We start from the raw sequence: 19244 nt of genomic DNA, 5'->3' as shown, positions 1-19244 counted from the left end.
ATACAGGGTTTTACCATGTTGGCCAGGCTGGTCTCAAACTCCTAACCTCAGGTGATCCACCTGCCTCGGCCTCCCAAAGTGCTGGGATTACAGCACCTGGTGTGAGCCACTGCACCTGGCCCTTACTTTTTGTATGTTTATTTAACAGGTGATTTTTGGCCCCACTGGTCAGTGAGAAGTGGCAGTCCCATCCCCGTCCCTATATACCTTCCACCTCCTGTTCCTGGTATGCCATAACACCATGTACTCTTTTTTTGTTTGTTTTTTTTTTTTTTTTTTGAGACGGAGTCTCTGTCACCCAGGCTGGAGTGCAGTGACGCGATCTCAGCTCTGCAAGCTCCACCTCCCGGGTTCACACTGTTCTCCTGCCTCTGCCTCCCAAGTAGCTGGGACTACAGGCGCCCGCCACCATGCCTGGCTAATTTTTTGTATTTTTAGTAGAGATGGGGTTTCACCATGTTAGCAAGGATGGTCTCGATCTCCTGACCTCATGATCCGCCCGCCTCTGCCTCCCAAAGTGTTGGGATTACAGGCGTGAGCCACTGCGCCCGGCCTCCACCATGTACTCTTCAGGGACTGATCAGCACTTTGAGTTTGGTTTGATTTACAATCAGTTTGGAGGGAAAAAGGCCACTTTCAAAGACGTATTTGAGAGAGAGTACAATGGAATGCCTTCAAAGACCTGAACTCATCACCCTAGATTTTATTTATTTTTTGGTAAATGTTCCTCAAATCCTTAGCAAATCAATATTAAGCATTCATTCAGTGCTTACATATGAAGCATCCTGCCACCATCAGAGGGAATCATGATAAAAGCGATTGTTATACTCTTACTATGTGCCTCACCTGACCCAACATGGTACCCATGTACTAACTTATTATTCACTAAAGCCCTTTAGTAGGTATGATTGTCATCACCATTTTAAGGATGAAGAAATGGAGCCACTTGACCAAAGTTAAGGAATTGGCCAAAATCACAACACAGGAAGCAAGAAAACTGGCCTGCAGAGCCCCTGTTCTTCCCGAATACTACACAGAACTGCCCAGAAAAATAGAGCCCAGCAACCTCTCTAAGAAAAGGAAGAATAAAAGCTGGCTGCTGGAATGTGTGTGTGAGAAAGAGAGAGAGTGCAAGCACGCTGGGATGCTCTTGGACTGTGCTTGTAACCAAGGTCCCTGTGGACAGGAACCACTCCCAACCTTCCTCTGGAAGGGAGACTGCCAGGCATGGTGTGTGTATTAGTGTGCTAGGGCTGCTATAACAAAGTACCACAAACTAGGTGGCTTAAAACTGTGGATATTTATTCTCATACAGTTCTGGAGGCCAGAAGGCCAATCTCAAGGTGTCAGCAGGGCGATGCTTCCTCTGAGACTCTGGATAGAATCCCTCCTTGCCTCTTTCTAGTTTCAGATGGTGGCTTTCAGTCTTGGTTCTTTGTTTTGCAACTGAGTCACTCTAATCTCTGTCTCTATTATTGTTTGTTTGTTTGTTTTTGAGGTGGGTCTTGCTCTGTTCACCCAGGCTGGAGTGCAGTGGTACAATCATAGCTCACTGCAGCCTCAAACTCCTGGGCTTAAGGGATCCTCCAGGCTGCCTTTATCTTTAAATGATGGTCTTCCCCTGAGTCTGTTTGCATATCCACATGGCCTTAATATTATATAAGGACACCAGCCATTGGATTTAGGGCCCATTCTAATCCAGTATGACTTCATCTTAACTTGATTACATCTTCAAAGACTCTGTTTACAACTAAGGTCACATTCCTAGTCACTGAGGGTTAGAACTTTTTGGATATAACATTTCTTTTTAGAAGACACACCTCAACCCATAACAGATGGAAGTAAAGGTGATCTGAGACTTTAGAAGGAGCCCCTGGATGCAGACCCTTTCAGACAAGGTATAAATGAAAGCATGACCCAGTGCAGGTGGGGACATCTCCAGGAAAGACTAGGATTAGAAAAGCCAAGAGAGAGGGAGAGGGTGCTCTGGAAAGGTAGCCAGGGCATGGAAGCGAGCAGCCCAGCCTAGGGCAGTCAGCACATTAAGTCAGGGTAGACTTGGGGCTGAGGTTACAATGGTGGGTGCAGGCCAGATTAGAGATGGTCTCTTATAGGGACTTCATTCTAAAGCGGTGAGTCTCAAACCTGAGTGTGCCACGCTAATCCCCTACAGGACTTGCTAAGACCCAGCATGCTGGGTCCACACCCAGAGTTTTGATTCAGGAGGTGTGGGGTGGGGCCTGAGAAGTTGCATTTTAACAAGTTCCACATGATGCTGATCCTGTTGGTCCAGGGACCACACTTCGAGAACTCTTTAGCTGCTGAGCGGAACCACTGAAGGTCTGAGGGATGCAGGTAGGAAGTGACGTAGATCAGATGACAATCACTAGGATACAGCTGACCACTAAATAGGAGATTGATGCCGGGACCATCAGTTCTCTCTGAATGCCTGAGAGTCTCATCAGGACCAGATGAAATGGAGGAGTGTTCTTTTGAAGTGTGCTGACTTCAGGAGCCTGGAGTTCCTGGTGAATCAGGTTATGATACCTTAGAAAGTGCAGGCGGCAGGTCTACCCTCTGCTTCAGCAGGTGCAACTGATAAACTCCATGGTGACACAGTATGTGCTGTTCTTCAAGAAGGAACACTTGGGCTGGGTGTGGTGGCTCATGCCTGTAATCCCAGCACTCTGGGAGGCCAAGGTAGGCGGATCACCTGAGGTTGAGTGTTCAAGACCAGCCTGACCAACAAGGAGAAACCTCGTCTCTACTAAAAATACAAAATTAGCTGGGCGTGGTGGCGCACACCTGTATTCCAGCTACTCGGGAGGCTAAGGCAGGAGAATCGCTTGAATCCAGGAGGTGGAGGTTGCAGTGAGCTGAGATTGTGTCATTGCACTCCAGCCTGGGCAATAAGAACGAAACTCAAAAAAAAAAAAAAAAAAAAAAAGAGTATCCAGAAGGAACACTTGAAGAAGGCACTTTGGACTAAAATAATTTTTAAAGAAAATTCCTTCCTTGCTTCCTGTTACATGGATAAATACTTTATTTTATAATGACATTTATATATGCACCAAGAAGTTAAAACTGCTCATTCTAATACAACTCTACAATGTCATGTCCTGTTTTCGTGAAAGCTGTTTATAGTAAACAACAAAGCTTTGTTTTCATGTTAATGGATCAAAGATTTTTCTTCCAGTAGGTGTCTGTACTATCTTTACATTAGGCACTACCCACTTTTTTTGAATATTGCATAAAGTCACCAAAATTGCATAAAGTCAATTTGAAATATTAAAATATTTAAATATTTTCCAGTATTTGAAAGATTGGGTAAAGTCATTGAAATATTAGGTGTGTTAGAAATGAACCCGAGGAACTTGATGAGGGATAGAGAATAGGTATTTATGTGTTCTAAGAGCACATGTAAAACATCAAACATCCTGGCCGGGCACAGTGGTTCATGCCTGTAATCCCAGCACTTTGGGAGGCTGAGGCGGGTGGATCATGAGGTCAGGAGATAGAGACTGTCCTGGCCAATATGGTGAAACCCTGTCTCTACTAAAAATACAAAAAATTAGCTGGGTGTGGTGGCGGACGCCTGTAGTCCCAGCTACTTGTGAGGCTGAGGCAGGAGAATGGCGTGAACCCGGGAGGCGGAGCTTGCAGTGAGCAGAGATCGCGCCACTGGGCTCCAGCCTGGGTGACAGAGGGAGACTCCATCTCAAAAAAAAAAAAAAAAAAAAAAAAAAAAAAAAATCTAACATCCCCTTTAAACTCTCTCAGAACACCACAAAAACGTGGAGCAAATAAAAGAGCAGGGATGGTATCGTGGAGAAACCTTGCTGTGCACCACCACATGGAGGAGTCTCCACAGACACGATTCTGCCCAAAGCTCCTCTACAGAAAACACTTCCCATTGATCTTCCTCTCTGTGGTGTCTGTCATTGGTTGCTAAGTGCTGGTCCTTCCTGTTGCGTTAGTGCCGATTGTGACAAGGTTAAATTCCCTGTTCTCAGGCTGGCAGTGCAGGTAGTTGGGGACGAGCTCACAGGTAATTCCAGTCTCCCTCCGTGCATCTTGGGACTCACTGGTCTGACAGCTCCTAAATGTTGCCTCCAGCATTCACATTTGGTAAGAAAACATAAATGTCAGACTATTCCAGTAAAAGCAAACTTCTTCATTTTATAAGGTTACTTTTATGAGTCAGGCTTGCTTGGAGACAAGTAAACAACTCATTTGTGAATAGAAATTGCTGTGCTATCTTATGTTCCAGACGGAGACGGCATCAATATATTATATTATACCCTGGAATCATCTTATTGCATTTTCCTTCTCTTGAGCAAGGCCAGATAAAGCAAATACAGTTTATGGAACAGAAGTCAGTTACCTTCCGATCAGGCCCAGGCAGTGGGGCCCAAGGAGCCCTTTGCATGCGAATGCTTTGCTTTCTCAGGCTAAGTAGCAGTGGAGAGGACAGCCAGAATACTGTGTGTCCTCTCTCTCAGCCAACCCTGGGTCCCACATTCTTGATTTGGGGTGGGAAGTGAGAGGAAGTGGCCAGAGGCAGCTGCCCCCTCCAGATCCCCTCTGGCCTCGGGGGGGATAATCAGAAAAGGCTGGTTGAGAGCGGGACATGAGGCTTCAGGTCTCCTTTTCTCCTGCCTGAAGCAATGGGAATGGGCTAGGTCCTGGCCTGTCTCCCTGTTCCAGGTGCCTCAATGATTTCAGCATCCTTCCAGCTACCTTCATTTAATTTAACAAATATCTAATATTTGTCTCTAGCAGGCCGTGTGCTAGTGCCATGAAGAGATAGAGACCTTGCGCCCTGTAGAAGCTGACCATCTCATTTGGGATAGGCAAGCACATGGGCACAGTGGAAAGAAAATTGGCTGTTCAAAAGCTTTGACAAAGCTGCCTATGGTCGAGTACTGAGATCGACAGGAGAGGGCAGGTGGGTTCACATGTGAGATTAGCAAGGCTGCAGAGGCCAGCAAGACAGGAGGTGGGAGCAAGAGCTGCATTTTCTGGGTACCGGCATATGTCGGGCAGAGTGGTAAATACTTGCAGGAGTTCACAGCCAGCCTGGACACTGGGTGTGGTAGGCTGAGTAATGTCCCCCACACACACCCCATGCCCAAAGATGTCCACTTCCTAATCCCTGGCATCTGTGAATATGTTATTTTACATGGCAAAAAGGATTTTGCCAATGTGATTAAGGATCTTGAGATGGGGGGATTATCCTGGATTATTCCTGTGGGCATAACGTAATCACAAGGTCCTGTGAGAAGCAGACAGTAGTGCCATAATCAGAAGATTCTATGCTGCTTGCTTTGATGGAGGATGGAGTCATGAGCCAAGGAGCACAGGTGGTCTCTAGAAGCTGGAAATGGATTCTCCCCTAGAGCCTCCAGCAGGCACAAAGCCCTGCAGACACTTTAATTTGAGCCCAGGGAGACCCATTTCAGGTTTCTACCCTCCAGAACCATAAGTGAGTAAGTTTGTGTTGTTTTAACTCACTAAATCTGAGGTCATTTGTTATAGCAGCAGTAGGACACAATAATGATACAGAATTACTGTGATCCTTAATGTCACGTTCTGTGTGGGCATGTGCCCTTGGGATGACCATGGATCGCATACATCCCATACACGGCCATGGTACAAGACTCCCTTTCTTTTTTTTTCAGACAGGGTCTCACACTGTTAGCCCAGCCTGGAAGGCAGTGGTGCAATCAGGGCTCACTGCAGCCTCAACTTTCCTGGGGTCAGGTGATCCTCCCATCTCAACCTTCCAAGTAGCTGGGACTACAAGTATGTGCCACCCCACGCAGTTAATTTATTCTTTGTAGAGATGGGGTCTCATCACGGCAGGCTGGTCTTGAACTCTTGGGCTCAAGCAGTCCTCCAACCTCGGCCTCCCACAGTGCTGGGAATATAGGTGTGAGCCAACATGCCTGGCCAAGATTTCCTTTCGTAATTTGACTTTTCTGGCTAGAGACATCCTGAACAACCATGGCAAGTCAGCCAGAGTGAACTTGTTATGGCTACTGTCTCCAACCACGGTGGGACTATCTCTGTGAAACATTCTTCAACTGAGGCACCATCCAAAAAGGCAAATAAATGCTGAGGTCGCATAAGTGTCATACATCTCTGGGGAGATATACTGCTTAACAGCAAGTGAGATCAAGGGTCAGGCTGGATTTAGGCAAGTGTGTATGTGTGTATGTGTAACCTTCCACACCTCATAATGTCAGTTGTTGTGCGCGGATTATTTACATGCAGTCTCCAGCAGAACAACCTAGGTCCTTAAAGCATGAGTCTGCAGCCAAGCCAGACTTCCGGCAGTTAACAATCATGACCCACCACCGCCAGTCCTGATGTGGGACATTACTAATGCTCTGTGATTACATGCATCCTTGGCTATGACTCCACATGTGGAAAGCCAAGTGGAAAATGTTGTGGGCTGTTAAAAAAAATTGTGGTTTAAAAACAATTTATTATAAAAAATGGTAAAACAACATTCCTACTGGCTAGCTCATCCGGGTGCAGTTAGCTTAGGAGATTGGGGCAAAGTGCCAAGGAGGTCAAAGTCAAAGCTTTAACCCCAGGCCCAAGTGGCCTTTCCCACCCCATGCTAGACCCAGACTCTGCAATCAGAGTCTGCGGACCGGGTGGGTGCTGTGGTGGGTGGTGTGGTGGAGACTGTAGGCACATCTGTGCCATTTCAGCATGAACATTGCCTGGAAGGAGAGATTCCTGCCTGTCCTGTGCTTTCAGAATTGTTCTGTTTCATCCTTAGGGCAGTGTGAGGGCACTGAAGAGATCCTAGTATAATCTTGCAAATATCCCCCTCCCTGCCATTCTTTCCTAATGCCTATAAAAGCCCTTGGGAGCTTTCCTTACAGGAAAATTAAGACTAGTTCACTTCAGTATTTTATTACTTATCTTCTCCCTCTATGTTCATTGCAGCCTTTTTAGTTCTCCAGTTTTTGTTTCTATGGACTATTTAATGTCTTGCTTTCCTAGTCTTCTGAATGATCACCTCTGAATTATTGACATTAATGGAGAGAGAGAGACCTCAAGAGCAGTACTTAGATAAATTATGTTGTATTAACGTGCTTTATAGATTGAGAAGTCACAAAGGAATAAAGTTTTTCTTAGTAGAGTAAGTGCTCTCCTAACTGCCTTGTGGCCTAGAGGACAGGGCTCCATGCTTGCTGTCAGACCCACAGTGGCCTGAACTCCAGAGCATGGGCTCCTGCCTAGTGGCCTGTATGGGCCCAGCCTGACGCTTACCCAAAGCCAGCTGCTTTGCTCCCAAACTTGCATATATCAGATGTACTTAGTACCTAATTACATAAGTAAATATTATGTAAACTGGTGAAGAGCGGGTACAAACAAAGACGTCATGTCCATGAAATCAAGTTAAATGCTTTAGAAATTTAGCTGTTGAATTGGTGTCAATAAGCCAAGATTAGACAAGAAAAAGCAAAAGCAGAGGATTGTTCAGCGTATTCTTTGCACGCTCATTCCACTATAACAAAAATGCAAACCACAAACGATTCCCCATGGGTGTGTTTTCTTGCTAGAAAGACTGTGATATGGTTTGGATGTCTGTCCTCTTCAAATCTCATGTTGAAATGTGCTTCCCAATTTGTAGATGAGGGGGCCCTGGTGGGAGGTGACTGGATTATGGAGGTGGGTCCCTTATGAAGGGTTTAGCACCATCCCCTGGTGATATGTGAATGCTTGCTCTGAGATCTGGTTGTTCAAGTATGTGGCAGCTCCCCGCTTGCTCTCTTGCTCCCGTTCTTGCTGTGTGACATGCTGGCTCCCTGTTGCCCTCCGCCATGATTGTAAGCTCCTTGAGGCCTCACCAGAAGCAGATGCCAGCACCACACTTCCTGTGGAGACTGCAAAACCATGAGCCAATCAAAGCTCTTTTCTTTATAAATTACCCAACCTCAGATATTCCTTTATAACAATGGGAGAAATGACTAATGCAGACTGCAAGGAGCTCCAATTAAATGGCCTTGGCCCTATATCAAAAGATAGATGATAAATGTACACTTTCAGATTTTATTTTAAATCGAAGCAATTAAGGTATGGGCATAACTCCCCTCTCCCCATACGCTTCGATCAACTGTTTAAAGTATGTTTCCAACCACTGGTCTTGACCTGGTCAGAGGGTGTTTTGTTTAAGTGGCCAACTCCTAAACAGCAGCGGATTCCAGAATGGGTTGACTTTCTTATGGAGTGTGTGCACTTGAAGATTTCGGCTAGTCTCTCAAAATGTTAGTAAAAGGCTGACCTCTCACCAAATGCTGCATACAGAGCCAGTGGTCCCAGAACTTGCTGAGTGGCAAGAGGAGACTTGTCTCCAAGTAAGGGACAGCCTCGAATAGTCAGGAGCAGGGCAAACATTGTGGGGATGATCCAGGCATCCCTGGGAAGCATAAGATCGCTCAGCACGATCCAAAATCTCCCACCACTCCAACTGTGGGTCCTGAGCCTATGCCATGTAATATTAGAAAAGTAAAAGCCTCTGGTTATGGAAAGGTAGTGTAAGGCCAGGTAAGAGAGGCATCAGGTGGGGTCAGTGAGGGAACACAAATCGTGGTCTGTGATTTCGCCTACAATTAGCAACAAAACAAAACACTTACTCCACTCCACTCCACCCGACTCCAGCTAGCACTTAGTTCTTCCTTGAATTTACTACCGTAGCTATTGCTGCATTTCACCACCAGAGGGCAACAGTGTTTTTAAAATGACGTGCCAACAGCTCACGGAATCAAAGAATTTCAGAGCGAGAAGAGGTCTTAAACATCACTTAGTCTAAAGGCTTTCAAAACTTTTTAAAGCTGCAACCCACAGCAAGAACTGCGTTTTTCATTATGACCTAGGTCATACATATATATCTGAAACACATTTGGAGACACTACTTACCCTTGCTTTTGCAATGCACTCTAATCATTTGTAGTCTATACCATTTCGTTTAAAAAAAAACAAAAAACGGATCCCACACTAAATTGACTTTATAACCCTAGTGAGCTCTTAGTTTGAAAAACCCTGACTTCATCTCAGCCTCTCATCTTACAAAGGAATGCAGTGAACCCATGAGCTACACTTCTCTCCCCTACCTGGCTACCTGCTCGCCCCTCAGGGTCAGTTCTGGATGGATGATAGACATTGTGCAGCAGCTGAACACTCAGTCCAACAATGCTCTGGTTGGGTAGAGTGCAAACCTGAGTTTGGAGATCAATCGTGGTTCACTTTTTTTCTTTTTCTTTTTTTTTTTGAGACAGATTCTCGCTCTGTCACCCAGGCTGGAGTGCAGTGGCATGATCTTTGCTCACTGCAACCTCTGCCTCCCAGGTTCAAGTGATTCTCATGCCTCAGCCTCCTGTGTAGCTGGGATTATAGACACGCACCACCATGCATGGCTAATTTTTGTATTTTTAGTAGAGATGGGGTTTCACCATGTTGACCAGGCTGGTCTCAAACTCCTGACCTCAAGTGATCTGCTTGCCTCAATCTCCCAAAGTGCTGAATTACAGGTGTGAGCCACCGCACCTGACCCATGTTTTATTTCTCCCCAATGCTATGACTGCTCTTATAATGGAGGCAGGAATTTCTTATGACTACACTGAAAGCTCCATGTAGGTGTGTCTGCACTCTTCACTCAGGCAGCGGAGTGCTTCAAAACTGAAGGAATCTCAAAGAGGCCTTCCCTAATGACCCTATGTTAAATGTGAATCAGGCCGCACTATCTAGCCCAGTTCCTGGCACAGAGTAAGCATTCAATACATAGCTAATGGATGAACAGACTACCCCTGAACTCACGTTTTTATACTTCCTATTTGGCACTCATATCATCTTATATGACTCTTCAGACCACCTGACATCGTTGGCAGAACATGAATCATTTCCATTCCAAACAGGGAAATAGGCAGAAAAGACTTAAATAACCTTCCCCAAAGCCACTGGACTAAATGATGTTTAAGACCTCTTTAAGATTTATATAACTTATATAAAATTCCCAGCCCTTGCATCCTCATTGGAGCAATGCAGGGGCTGGGAGTTTTTACTTTATTCACTCAGGTTTTGAGAGCTAGTTTGATTATTTTATGAAGGATGTCAAGTATCTTATTTTATTTTCAAGGGGTGACTAAGTGCATGATAATGCAAGTTATTTTTATTTATTTATTTATTTTTTTTGAGATGGAGTCTCGCTCTGTCGCCCAGGCTGGAGTGCAGTGGCACCATCTTGGCTCACTGCAACTTCCGCCTCCGGGGTTCAAGCATTCTCTATCTCAACCTCCCGAGTAGCTGGGATTACAGGCGCCTGCCACCATGCCTGGCTAATTTTTTTTTTTTTTTTTTTTTTTTTTTTTGTATTTTTAGTAGAGAAGGGGTTTCACCATCTTGGCCAGGCTGTTTCTGAACTCCTGACCTTGTAATCTGCGCACCTCAGCCTCCTAAAGTCTGAGATTACAGGCGTGAGCCACCGCGCTCGGCCTATTATTCCTTTTTAAAATGGGTTTGGAAGGGGAATAAGAAATATCTGGGATTGAAAACTGGTGTACATTAGAAATCGGAGTGAGCTTGGTTTTCTGTAGGGAATCCTGCCCCTGGTAACCAGGGAGCAAATCCTCAGTGGCCCCTTTTTTAGGCTCTGGGCATTGGCTACTCTCCTACCTTGATAGAAAGTTCTCAAGCTCCATTATCTCACTGCTCTGTTGGACAAGGAAAACTGAACTTTTTTGTATCTCAGCAAGGATTAAGACAGATGACAAGATGGCTGGGCGCGGTGGCTCATGCCTGTAATCCCAGCACTTTGGGAGGCCCAGGCGGGCAGATCACGAGGTCAGGAGTTCGAGAACAGCCTGACCAACATGGTGAAACCCTGTCTCTAGTAAAAATAGAAAAATTAGCCGGGCATGGTGGCAAGTGCCTGTAGTCCCAGCTACTCAGGAGGCTGAGGCAGGAGAATCGGTTGAACCTGATAGTTGGAGGTTGCAGTGAGCCGAGATCGTGCCACTGCACTCCAGCTCGGGGCAACAGAGCGAGACTCTGTCTCAAAAAAAAATAAAAATAAAAATAAAAAAATAAAAAAAGTGACAAGAATAAGTTGCCCCTCCCTCCCTCCCTTCCTTCCTTCCCTCCCTCCCTCCTTCCTTCCTCTCTCTTTTTCTTTCTCTCTCTCTCTCTCTTTTTTTCCCCATAGGGTCTCACTCTGTTGCCTAGGCTGGAGGGCAGTGGTGCATTCTCTGCTCACTGCAACCTCCAGGTCCTGGGGTCCTGGGCTCAAGCGATCCTCCCATCCCAGTCTCCTGAGTAGCTGGGACCACAGGCCCACGCCACCACATCGCCTAATTTTTTAAAAATTTTTAATTTTTTTTATTTTTGGCAGAGACAGTGTTTTGCCATGTTACCCAGACTGGTCTACAACTCCTGAGCTCAAGCGATTTGCCCACCTTGGCCTCCCAAAGTGCTGGGAGTACAGGCGTGAGCTACCATGCCCCGCCAGGTTGCCTTTTTCTTTATTATTTTATTTATTTTATTTTGAGAGGGAGTTTTGTTCTTGTTACCCAGGCTGGAGTGCAATGGCACAATCTCAGCTCACCGCAACCTCCACCTCCCAGGCTGAAGCGATTCCCCTGCCTCAGCCTCCCAAGTAGCTGGGATTACAGGCATGCACCACCACACCCAGCTAATTTTGTATTTTTAGTAGAGACAGGGTTTCTCCATGTTAGTCAGGCTGGTCTCTAACTCCCGACCTCAGGTGATCCACCCGCCTCGGCCTCCCAAAGTGCTAGGATTACAGGCGTGAGCCACCGCACCTGGCCAGGTTGCCTTTTTCTAGGAACAATTTGATTTAATCATTCAATAAATATAGCCGTGCTGGGTGCAGAAATAAGTTTTGAAGAACCGAGGCTGAGCTTCTTGAAGGACTTTCCAATGGTGTTCGGCACTGTTAAATGAAAATCCTGCTGCTATGCTTTAAAACTCCACCTATTTATTAAGTACACGCGATACTCAGTTCCAGAGTCTTTGAGGCCGTGTGTCTGCAGGCCTTGTGGAATATCTGGGGGTTGTAGAAGGAGCAACTTTGCTTTTGGGACAGACTTAACGTAGTTCTGTAACTTTTGTAATCTATATGATGAAGAACGCAAAGTAGCTGCACACACACAAGACAATACCTACAGTCAATGCCTTGAAATCAGCAACCAACCAAAGGGTTGCAAAGTTCTCATTCATTCGGTTCATATAGAACACTGACCCCTGATTAACTCACTTCTATTAGATCAAAGCAGACGCTAGCATTAGCAGGTTTCTGCCCAGGCCTACGTGTAAATTCCAACCACATTACCCTGAAGCCCTAGCGTGGTGGCCTGCAATTAACAAGAGACAGCCGTCCGCGGTATGGTATGGCTACTGGCTTAGATTTTGGAAATCTCGCCCAAAACTTTGGCTGCAGTCACTAGCAGGGCGCGTGCACAATAAGCGCCCCTATAGCAACCAACTCTGGGTACCTCCAGACAAAATTAAATTTTGCCCTTTCAGCCTGTTCCTCAATTTCCCAAAGCATCACTCTCCTAGGTATAGAAGCAATCAAGAGCGCTGCCCTATGAAAAACCTATGGCCTCATAAATGCTGGAAGGAGCGAGCCAGATTTCTGCGGACGCTGTGCAGCGAAGGGCCCCTTCCACGCCCTGGGACACTTCCGGGGCGCCGCCCAGCTGGGATCTCCCCTGGCGTCGTGAGCACCGCACCTTCCCCGGCAGATCAGCCGTTGGGCGGGCAGGCGCGCGCACCCAGGTGTCACCGTCCAGCGCCGTGCGCGGACAGTCAGGCGCGTGCCCCGGTGCGTCGCTCCGCACTCACCCACGCGCGGCCCTCCTGCACCTCGGCCAGCACTCGCAGCGCGCTGGGCGAGCCGGCCCGGAAGTTGAAGAAGTGAAGCGCCGCGCGCGCCGCCTGCTGCAAGAGCCTGCGCGGGACTCCCGCATCCTGAGGCTGTCCAGGGTCCTCGGCGCCTCTGGACCCCGCGGGCGCCACCACCGGGGCTAGCAACAGTAGCAGCGCGAGCAGCGGGGCGGTGGCGCGCGGGTTCCCGGGCCCAGACCGGGGAGCGGGCGGCGGTTGCCGGCGGGGCTGCATGGACGCTGGAAAGTTGGCGCGGCACCCGACAGACCCGGGCTCGGAGCGGGCGGTGCCGGCGCTCGCGGAAATAAGGCCGTGGTGGGCCCCTCCCCTCCGCCCCCGGGGCGAATATCTGGAGCAAGCTCGGGTCCCCGTGGGGCCACTCCCTTTCCACGCTTCCTGCAGCCCTTGGGCTCTCTCTGCCCCTCCGCACTGCCGCGGCTTGGTGCCAGGATGCGGCGTCGCCTCCGCTGCGCGGGGCCGGGTGTTTCTGGCCCAGGCCACGAGGGGAGAGGGACGGGGTTGCAGGGACAGTGGGGACGCCTCCGTCGAGGGATCGCGGCCCGCCCATGCTACCTCGCGCCGCACCCCTAGCCCAGCTCAGGGATTCGGCGTTTCCCCTGCGGTTTCGCAACCCTAGGGTTTTAAGGGAAACTGCTTGGGTTCTCCAAGCCTTAGGGCTGTGATTTCCCAGCAGGTGAAAGGGGACCAGCGCAGAAAGGGGCAGGTCGCAGCGGGCATTGATGGGGCTCCTCATGGCATAGCCGCTGTGGAAGTGGGAGAAGTCGCCAGAGGGCTGGGGCTGGAGAGGAGGCTGAAGGTGGACACCAGCAGGGAGCCCGGGACTACGGAGCCAGTGGCTGGGGACGGGCCTGAGCACCTGCAGGTCCTGCCCAGGAGGGGAGGCACTGAGGAGGGAGGAGTGGGCAGCAAGGCAGGGTGAGATAAGGCCTGAGAGTCCCATTGGTCTCAGAAGCAAGTAGGTCATTGATACATTGATAACCCCGGTGCGAGGCAGATTTAAAGGCCGGGGGTGGAGGTCGGATTCCAGCGGGGTGAGGCATGCATGGGGCTTCCGGGAATGGAATCAGCAAGTGTTGACAACTCTTTTTTTTTTTTTTTTTTTTTGAGACCGAGCCTTGCTCTGTCGCCCAGGCTGGAGTGCAGTGGCGCGATCTTGGCTCACTGCAACCTCTGCCTCCCAGGTTCAAGCAATTCTCCTACCTCAGCCTCCCGAGTAGCTGGGATTACGGGCGCCCGCCACCATGCCCGGCTAATTTTTGTATATTTAGTGAAGACGGGGTTTCACCATGTTGGTCAGGCTGGTCTCAAACTCCTGACCTCGTGATCCCCACGCCTGGGCCTCCCAAAGTGCTGGGATTACAGGCGTGAGCCACCATGCCCGGCGGCAACTCTTTTTAGACAGTTGGCAGTGAAGGGCTGAGATAGCCATTGTTTTTAAACCACAGACAAGAGAAAAAGCCCTGGAGAACTAGGGCTCAGAGAGGAGAACTGGTACTGCTAGGCACTCCCAACATCCATTTCTCCATCCTGCATTTTGTTCAGCGGTCTACCCCTGCTCCAAACCTGGACCCCAGTGCTGTTGTGGGACTAAAGGAAATCCCTTCTTGCCAGTGGGTGGTTGAGACTGGGCATGTGCCAGTTCTGCATTGAGCAAAGCCTGTGACTTGATGGACGTGGTGCCATCTCTGGCAAGATCCTGTCTCACTGCACTTCTTCCTCTGGCTATTGTCTGTCCCTTGTCTGTCTTTCCTTCCTTCTGCAGATAATTGTAAAACACCTACTCTGCCAGACCCTGGGGAAATGAGGGTGAACAATCTTAAACATCTCTGCCTTCCTGGAGCACACCTTCTAGGCAAGTGGGGCCCAGACAGTCAATGAGGCCCAGGGAATGTGCCCTATGTTCGACGCAGTTACATGCCAGGGAGAAAAATTAAGCCAGAAAAAGAAGTGGGGAGTTGGGAGGTGGTTAATCATAAAAGGTGTGGTCAGGGCAGGCCTCTCTGGGGAGGTGATACTTGGGTGAGGATGTGAAGGAGGTGAGGGAGCCAGGTGGACATGTATGCAAAAGCACTGTAGGCAGAAGGAACACAAATGCAGAGGCTGGGGCAGGAGTCTACCTGGCATTTTTGAAGAAAAGCAAGAAAGTCCAGCTGGAGGGAGAAGCCAAGAGGGAGAGTGCAGGCCCTTGATAGGCTCCAGTTAGGTTTGGCTATGCTGCCCAGAAGCGTGTTCCCGTCTTGCTGGCTGCCTGAGAATGAAGCCCATTTCAAGAGTGGCAGAGCAGAGAGAGGGGAGGGCCCTGGGTTCCTGATGGCATTGTTGGACACAGGAATCAGCTGATCCTGGAGCCTATTTCTTATTATTTCACTTCTTTGAAGCTGGAGTTGCTGTTTCTTGCCCTCAGAGGCAGCCTAGCACAGGTAATCACCTCCCAGAACCCAGTCATCTCTCCATAGTTTGTTTTGTGCTATGATAATAGAATACCTGAGACTGGGTAATTTATAAGGAACAGATATCTATTTCTCACATTTCTGGAGGTTGGAAGTCCAAGATCCAGGCACCACCAGATTTGGGGTCTGGTGAGGGCTCAGCTCTGTCTCCCCTTCCAAAGTGGGGCTTTGCATGCTTCATCCTCTGAAGGGGAGGAACACTGTATCCTCACATGCTGGAAGAGCGGGAGAGAACCCACTCTTATGACCTAAACACCTCACTCTAGGCCCCACCTCCCAACACTCTTGCATTGGGAATTGAGTTTCATCATGAGTTTTGGAGGGTACAAAAACACCCAAACTATAGCACCCTCCAAGAAGTTATAGTAGCAGACTTGAGAATGCTCACCTCCAGGTTTTATAAAGATTAAATTTTCCTCATTTTACTTCAGTGCTTTGTCCCCCATGAGTATGTTAGGTTGCTTTTAACTGTATGTAATGGAAAACCCGATAAACAATGTGGACTATTTATTGGTCTGGAGTGGGAGATCTCAGTGAGTTTCTGAAAGACCCAGGCTCTCTCCATCCTTCTGCACAGCCATCCTCAGCTGGCTGGCTTTTTGTCCATGGACTTGTAGTTTCATGGTTATAGAATGGCTGCCACAGCTCCAGACAGCACATCTTCACATGCTGCAGCCAAAAGCAGGTAGCAGGGAATAGGTTGCCAGAGTGGAAAGAGAGCTGGACATTATGCACCTGTTTGTTTTTTGCATCAGTAAGAAATATCTTTTCCAGAACCTCCTGCCTACACCTTTCTTCCCCTGAGACCTTCCTTTATACCAAATCTGCCAGATCTGGGTTACACTGGCAAAGCCTAGCTGCAAGGGAGGCTGGCAAACAGTATCTGTCATTTTTCAGAGTCAATGGTCTGGTCTGTAAACTAGGATTAAATTTAACTGCATGGAACAAACACCCGAATGACATTGGCTTAAACAGGAGAGGAACTTATCTCTCACATAAAGGAAGTTGTAGGGTAAAGGTGGGGTAGTAGACAATCTGTGGTTGGTATTGGCAGATCCATGAGGTTGTTAGAGGTCCAGACCTTTTCCAGATCTCTGCTCCCACATCCTAAGGGTGTACTCCTTGCCCTCAGGGTCCAAGATGGTCACTAGCCATCAGCAGGGCTCCCTTTATGGATTTCCTAGAAGTCTCACAGGGCACTTGTGCCCTGTATCTTATTGGCAAGAACTTGGTTGCAAAGGAAGCTGGGAAATGTAGGTTTTATTCACGGTGGCCATATGCCAAAATAAAACTCAGGATTTTGTTACTAAGGAAGAAGATTGTGTCTTACGTTGGGTATCCTAGAAGCAGGCCCGGAAACAAAGATTGTTCGCAGAGGAAATGCTCCTAGAAGAATTCAGTAAGGAGCTAGAAGAAGGATAGCCATGCAAGGATGTCAGATAGTTATATGACTTATATGACAGGTAAGTTCAGCCTGACCTGAAGGGGAGCTCTCAACTGTAAACGACGCCTCTGAGATGTCCCTGCCCCAGGCAGGGTATCTGGGCTTCCATTCTTCTATGCCTGTCAGCCACTGGCTAAGAGCCATACTTGTTGATAACTCAGGTACTTCAGTCTTTCTGTAGGTGGGCATAAAAGGGCAGTAGTACAAGAACAGCCCTCCCAGAAGAGCTGCAGGAGCCTCCGGTCAGAAGCAAAAGTATGCCAAGTGGAAGGGGCAGACTCAGAGAAAGGGATCCAGGAATCTCTGCAGAGCCCCAGTGGGGTCCCTGCAGGGATAATGCCTAGTGGGAAGGAAGTAGCCACCTCTGTCACTGAGGCGAGGAGGGGAAGGGTGGGAATGGCTGATAGTGTCCAACAGGCAGCCTGTGCAGCATGTGTGCAGTTCCTGCCTATGAGATAGTGAGAATCATGGAAAGTCATAAGCAAGAGGGAAGACAGAAAAGACCAGGAGACCAAGTGCTGCTGTGTGAGCTCTGGGTGCCCTTCCGAGGTTAGGTATTTTAAATAGTGACAACAGTTACAATGGGGGCAAATTGATGCTGATCAGGAACACATGTAGACATTTAATTATAGTATTTATTTTATAAACAGGGATTTTCTGGAACACAGAGTATTTCCTTTGTAAGAACTGTCCATATTCTTTGCCCACTTACCTGTGGGGTTGTTGGATTACTGGTTGATTTGTAGAAGCTCTTTCAATACGAGGGAAATCAGGCCTTGGTCTGTCATGGGTATCCCTGTTTTTTCTCAATTCATAGACAGATTTTGTGTGTTCACAGATTGTTCTTCCTTGCCACGTACTGTGTCGGGAGTGATGTTGCTAACTGTTCACCACGTTCTCCAAAAGACCTGTCATCATATCCCACCCCCAGCCCGGGGCCGCTGGGAGACTGTGCCATATGGGAGGGGAGGAAAGTATCAGCCAGCAGGTCTGCTGTAGCCTCTGCACAGAAGCAGATGTGTCCCCACAAGGGTGTCCTGATATATCATGTTCCCTAGTTCCTTAGTCATTGCTCAGTTTATCATGAGCATTTTAGAGAACTTACTTTGTGTTTAAGAAACCTAGTGGTATATAATGCATAATGACTTTTAATCATATGAAAAGATAATACAGACTGTGAGAGGGAAAATTGACATGACCTGTTTGGTGGACTATTTGCAATATCTATTGAAATTAGAAATGCACATGGCTTTGACCCAGCAATTCCACCTTGAGAGTTTATGCTAACAACACATTCACACATGTACATGAAGAAGTATGTGCAAGGATCATTTCCACATATGGATTGTAAACCCCTCCACAGCAGTGACACTGAATGTCTCATTTTCTTCTCTATCTTCCCTAGAACAGTGACTGGCACAGAATAGGCGCCAATACAGATTTTTTTTTTTTTTTTAAGTAATGAAGAGTTAAGGGCTGGAAAAACACCTGTGTTTCATGGTTGAATAATTATGGTACCTCCATAGAATGGAATATTGTACAGTCATGAAGAAGAGGTATATTGAGGTGTGTGTGATACTGAACCATCTCTAAGGTATAATGTTAACAGCAAGGTGTAGAGTAGGGCAAGTAGTATGCTGCTATTTGTTTAAAAAGAAAAAAATAACATACATAGATGTGGAAATACGCAAAAACAGTCTCTGCGAAGGTTTACAAGAATTGCCAATAGAGGTTGAGAGAGAAACTCTTCACCATAGGCTGTCTTTTGTGGTGGTTGCTTTTTTCATGTGTGTATAATGTATGTTACCTGTTCTAAACAAGTAAATAAATGAGGTGCAGTTTCCGAGTGCACTTCAATCAGTTTCTCCTCTGGTAGGGAAGACTGCCACAGGAGCTTTCCAGTTCTGTGGTTCCGCGTAGCCAGAGCAAGCCTGCTTTGCTTGTTGTGTAGTTCCAGCTTGTCTCCCTTTCTCTGAGTCTTGCCTTGCCACACTCTTTCTTGCCTCGGACCTAGTCATGTTTCCTCACATTGAAACTTCCAGGGAAGGAGCTGCTGATCAGATGCATACTGTAGTGTCAGTGGCTATCATGGCTCACTGCATGGCTCATCTCGGAAGTATTGTTATTTAAATAGGGACCAGGTCTTGAGCCAAGATACCTAAGTTCTGACTGAGCATATTGCAGCACTGGCTCCTGTGCCCTATGCTAGGTAGAGGTATCCAGCAGCCCCTGAACAGCTGTACTTGCACCCCTCCTATCCTTTTGACTACATAAAGAGGCCAGAGAGCAGAGAGAAAGAGCTCTGAGAGGCATTGGCTATTTATTTTCCTTGTCTTAACCAACTTGGGCTGCCATAACAAAATACCTCAGACTGGGTGGCTTAAACAACAGAAATGTGTTTTCTT

General features: G+C 47.7%; 2 protein-coding genes across 3 annotated transcripts in view; one reads left to right on the top strand and one right to left on the bottom strand.

The window, feature by feature from the left end:
* RARRES1 (retinoic acid receptor responder 1) overlaps window positions 1-13345 on the bottom strand; it is a 43504-nt gene extending 30159 nt beyond the window's left edge. The window contains exon 1 of one of the 2 annotated variants that reach the window (XM_008008570.3): window positions 12883-13345. In XM_008008570.3, the coding sequence (XP_008006761.3) occupies window positions 12883-13158 (276 nt within the window). In that variant the 5' untranslated portion in view covers window positions 13159-13345. The remainder of the gene's footprint in view (window positions 1-12882) is intronic. The other variant, XM_008008569.3, reaches the window with a different exon arrangement.
* MFSD1 (major facilitator superfamily domain containing 1) overlaps window positions 1-19244 on the top strand; it is a 130682-nt gene that overhangs the window by 21998 nt on the left and 89440 nt on the right. The window lies entirely within an intron of this gene.

The sequence above is a fragment of the Chlorocebus sabaeus genome, chromosome 15 (assembly GCF_047675955.1).
Source record: "Chlorocebus sabaeus isolate Y175 chromosome 15, mChlSab1.0.hap1, whole genome shotgun sequence".
Lineage (NCBI taxonomy): Eukaryota > Metazoa > Chordata > Mammalia > Primates > Cercopithecidae > Chlorocebus > Chlorocebus sabaeus.
The sequence above is the reverse complement of the archived record's forward strand: the minus strand, read 5'-3'. Positions and strand labels throughout refer to the sequence as shown.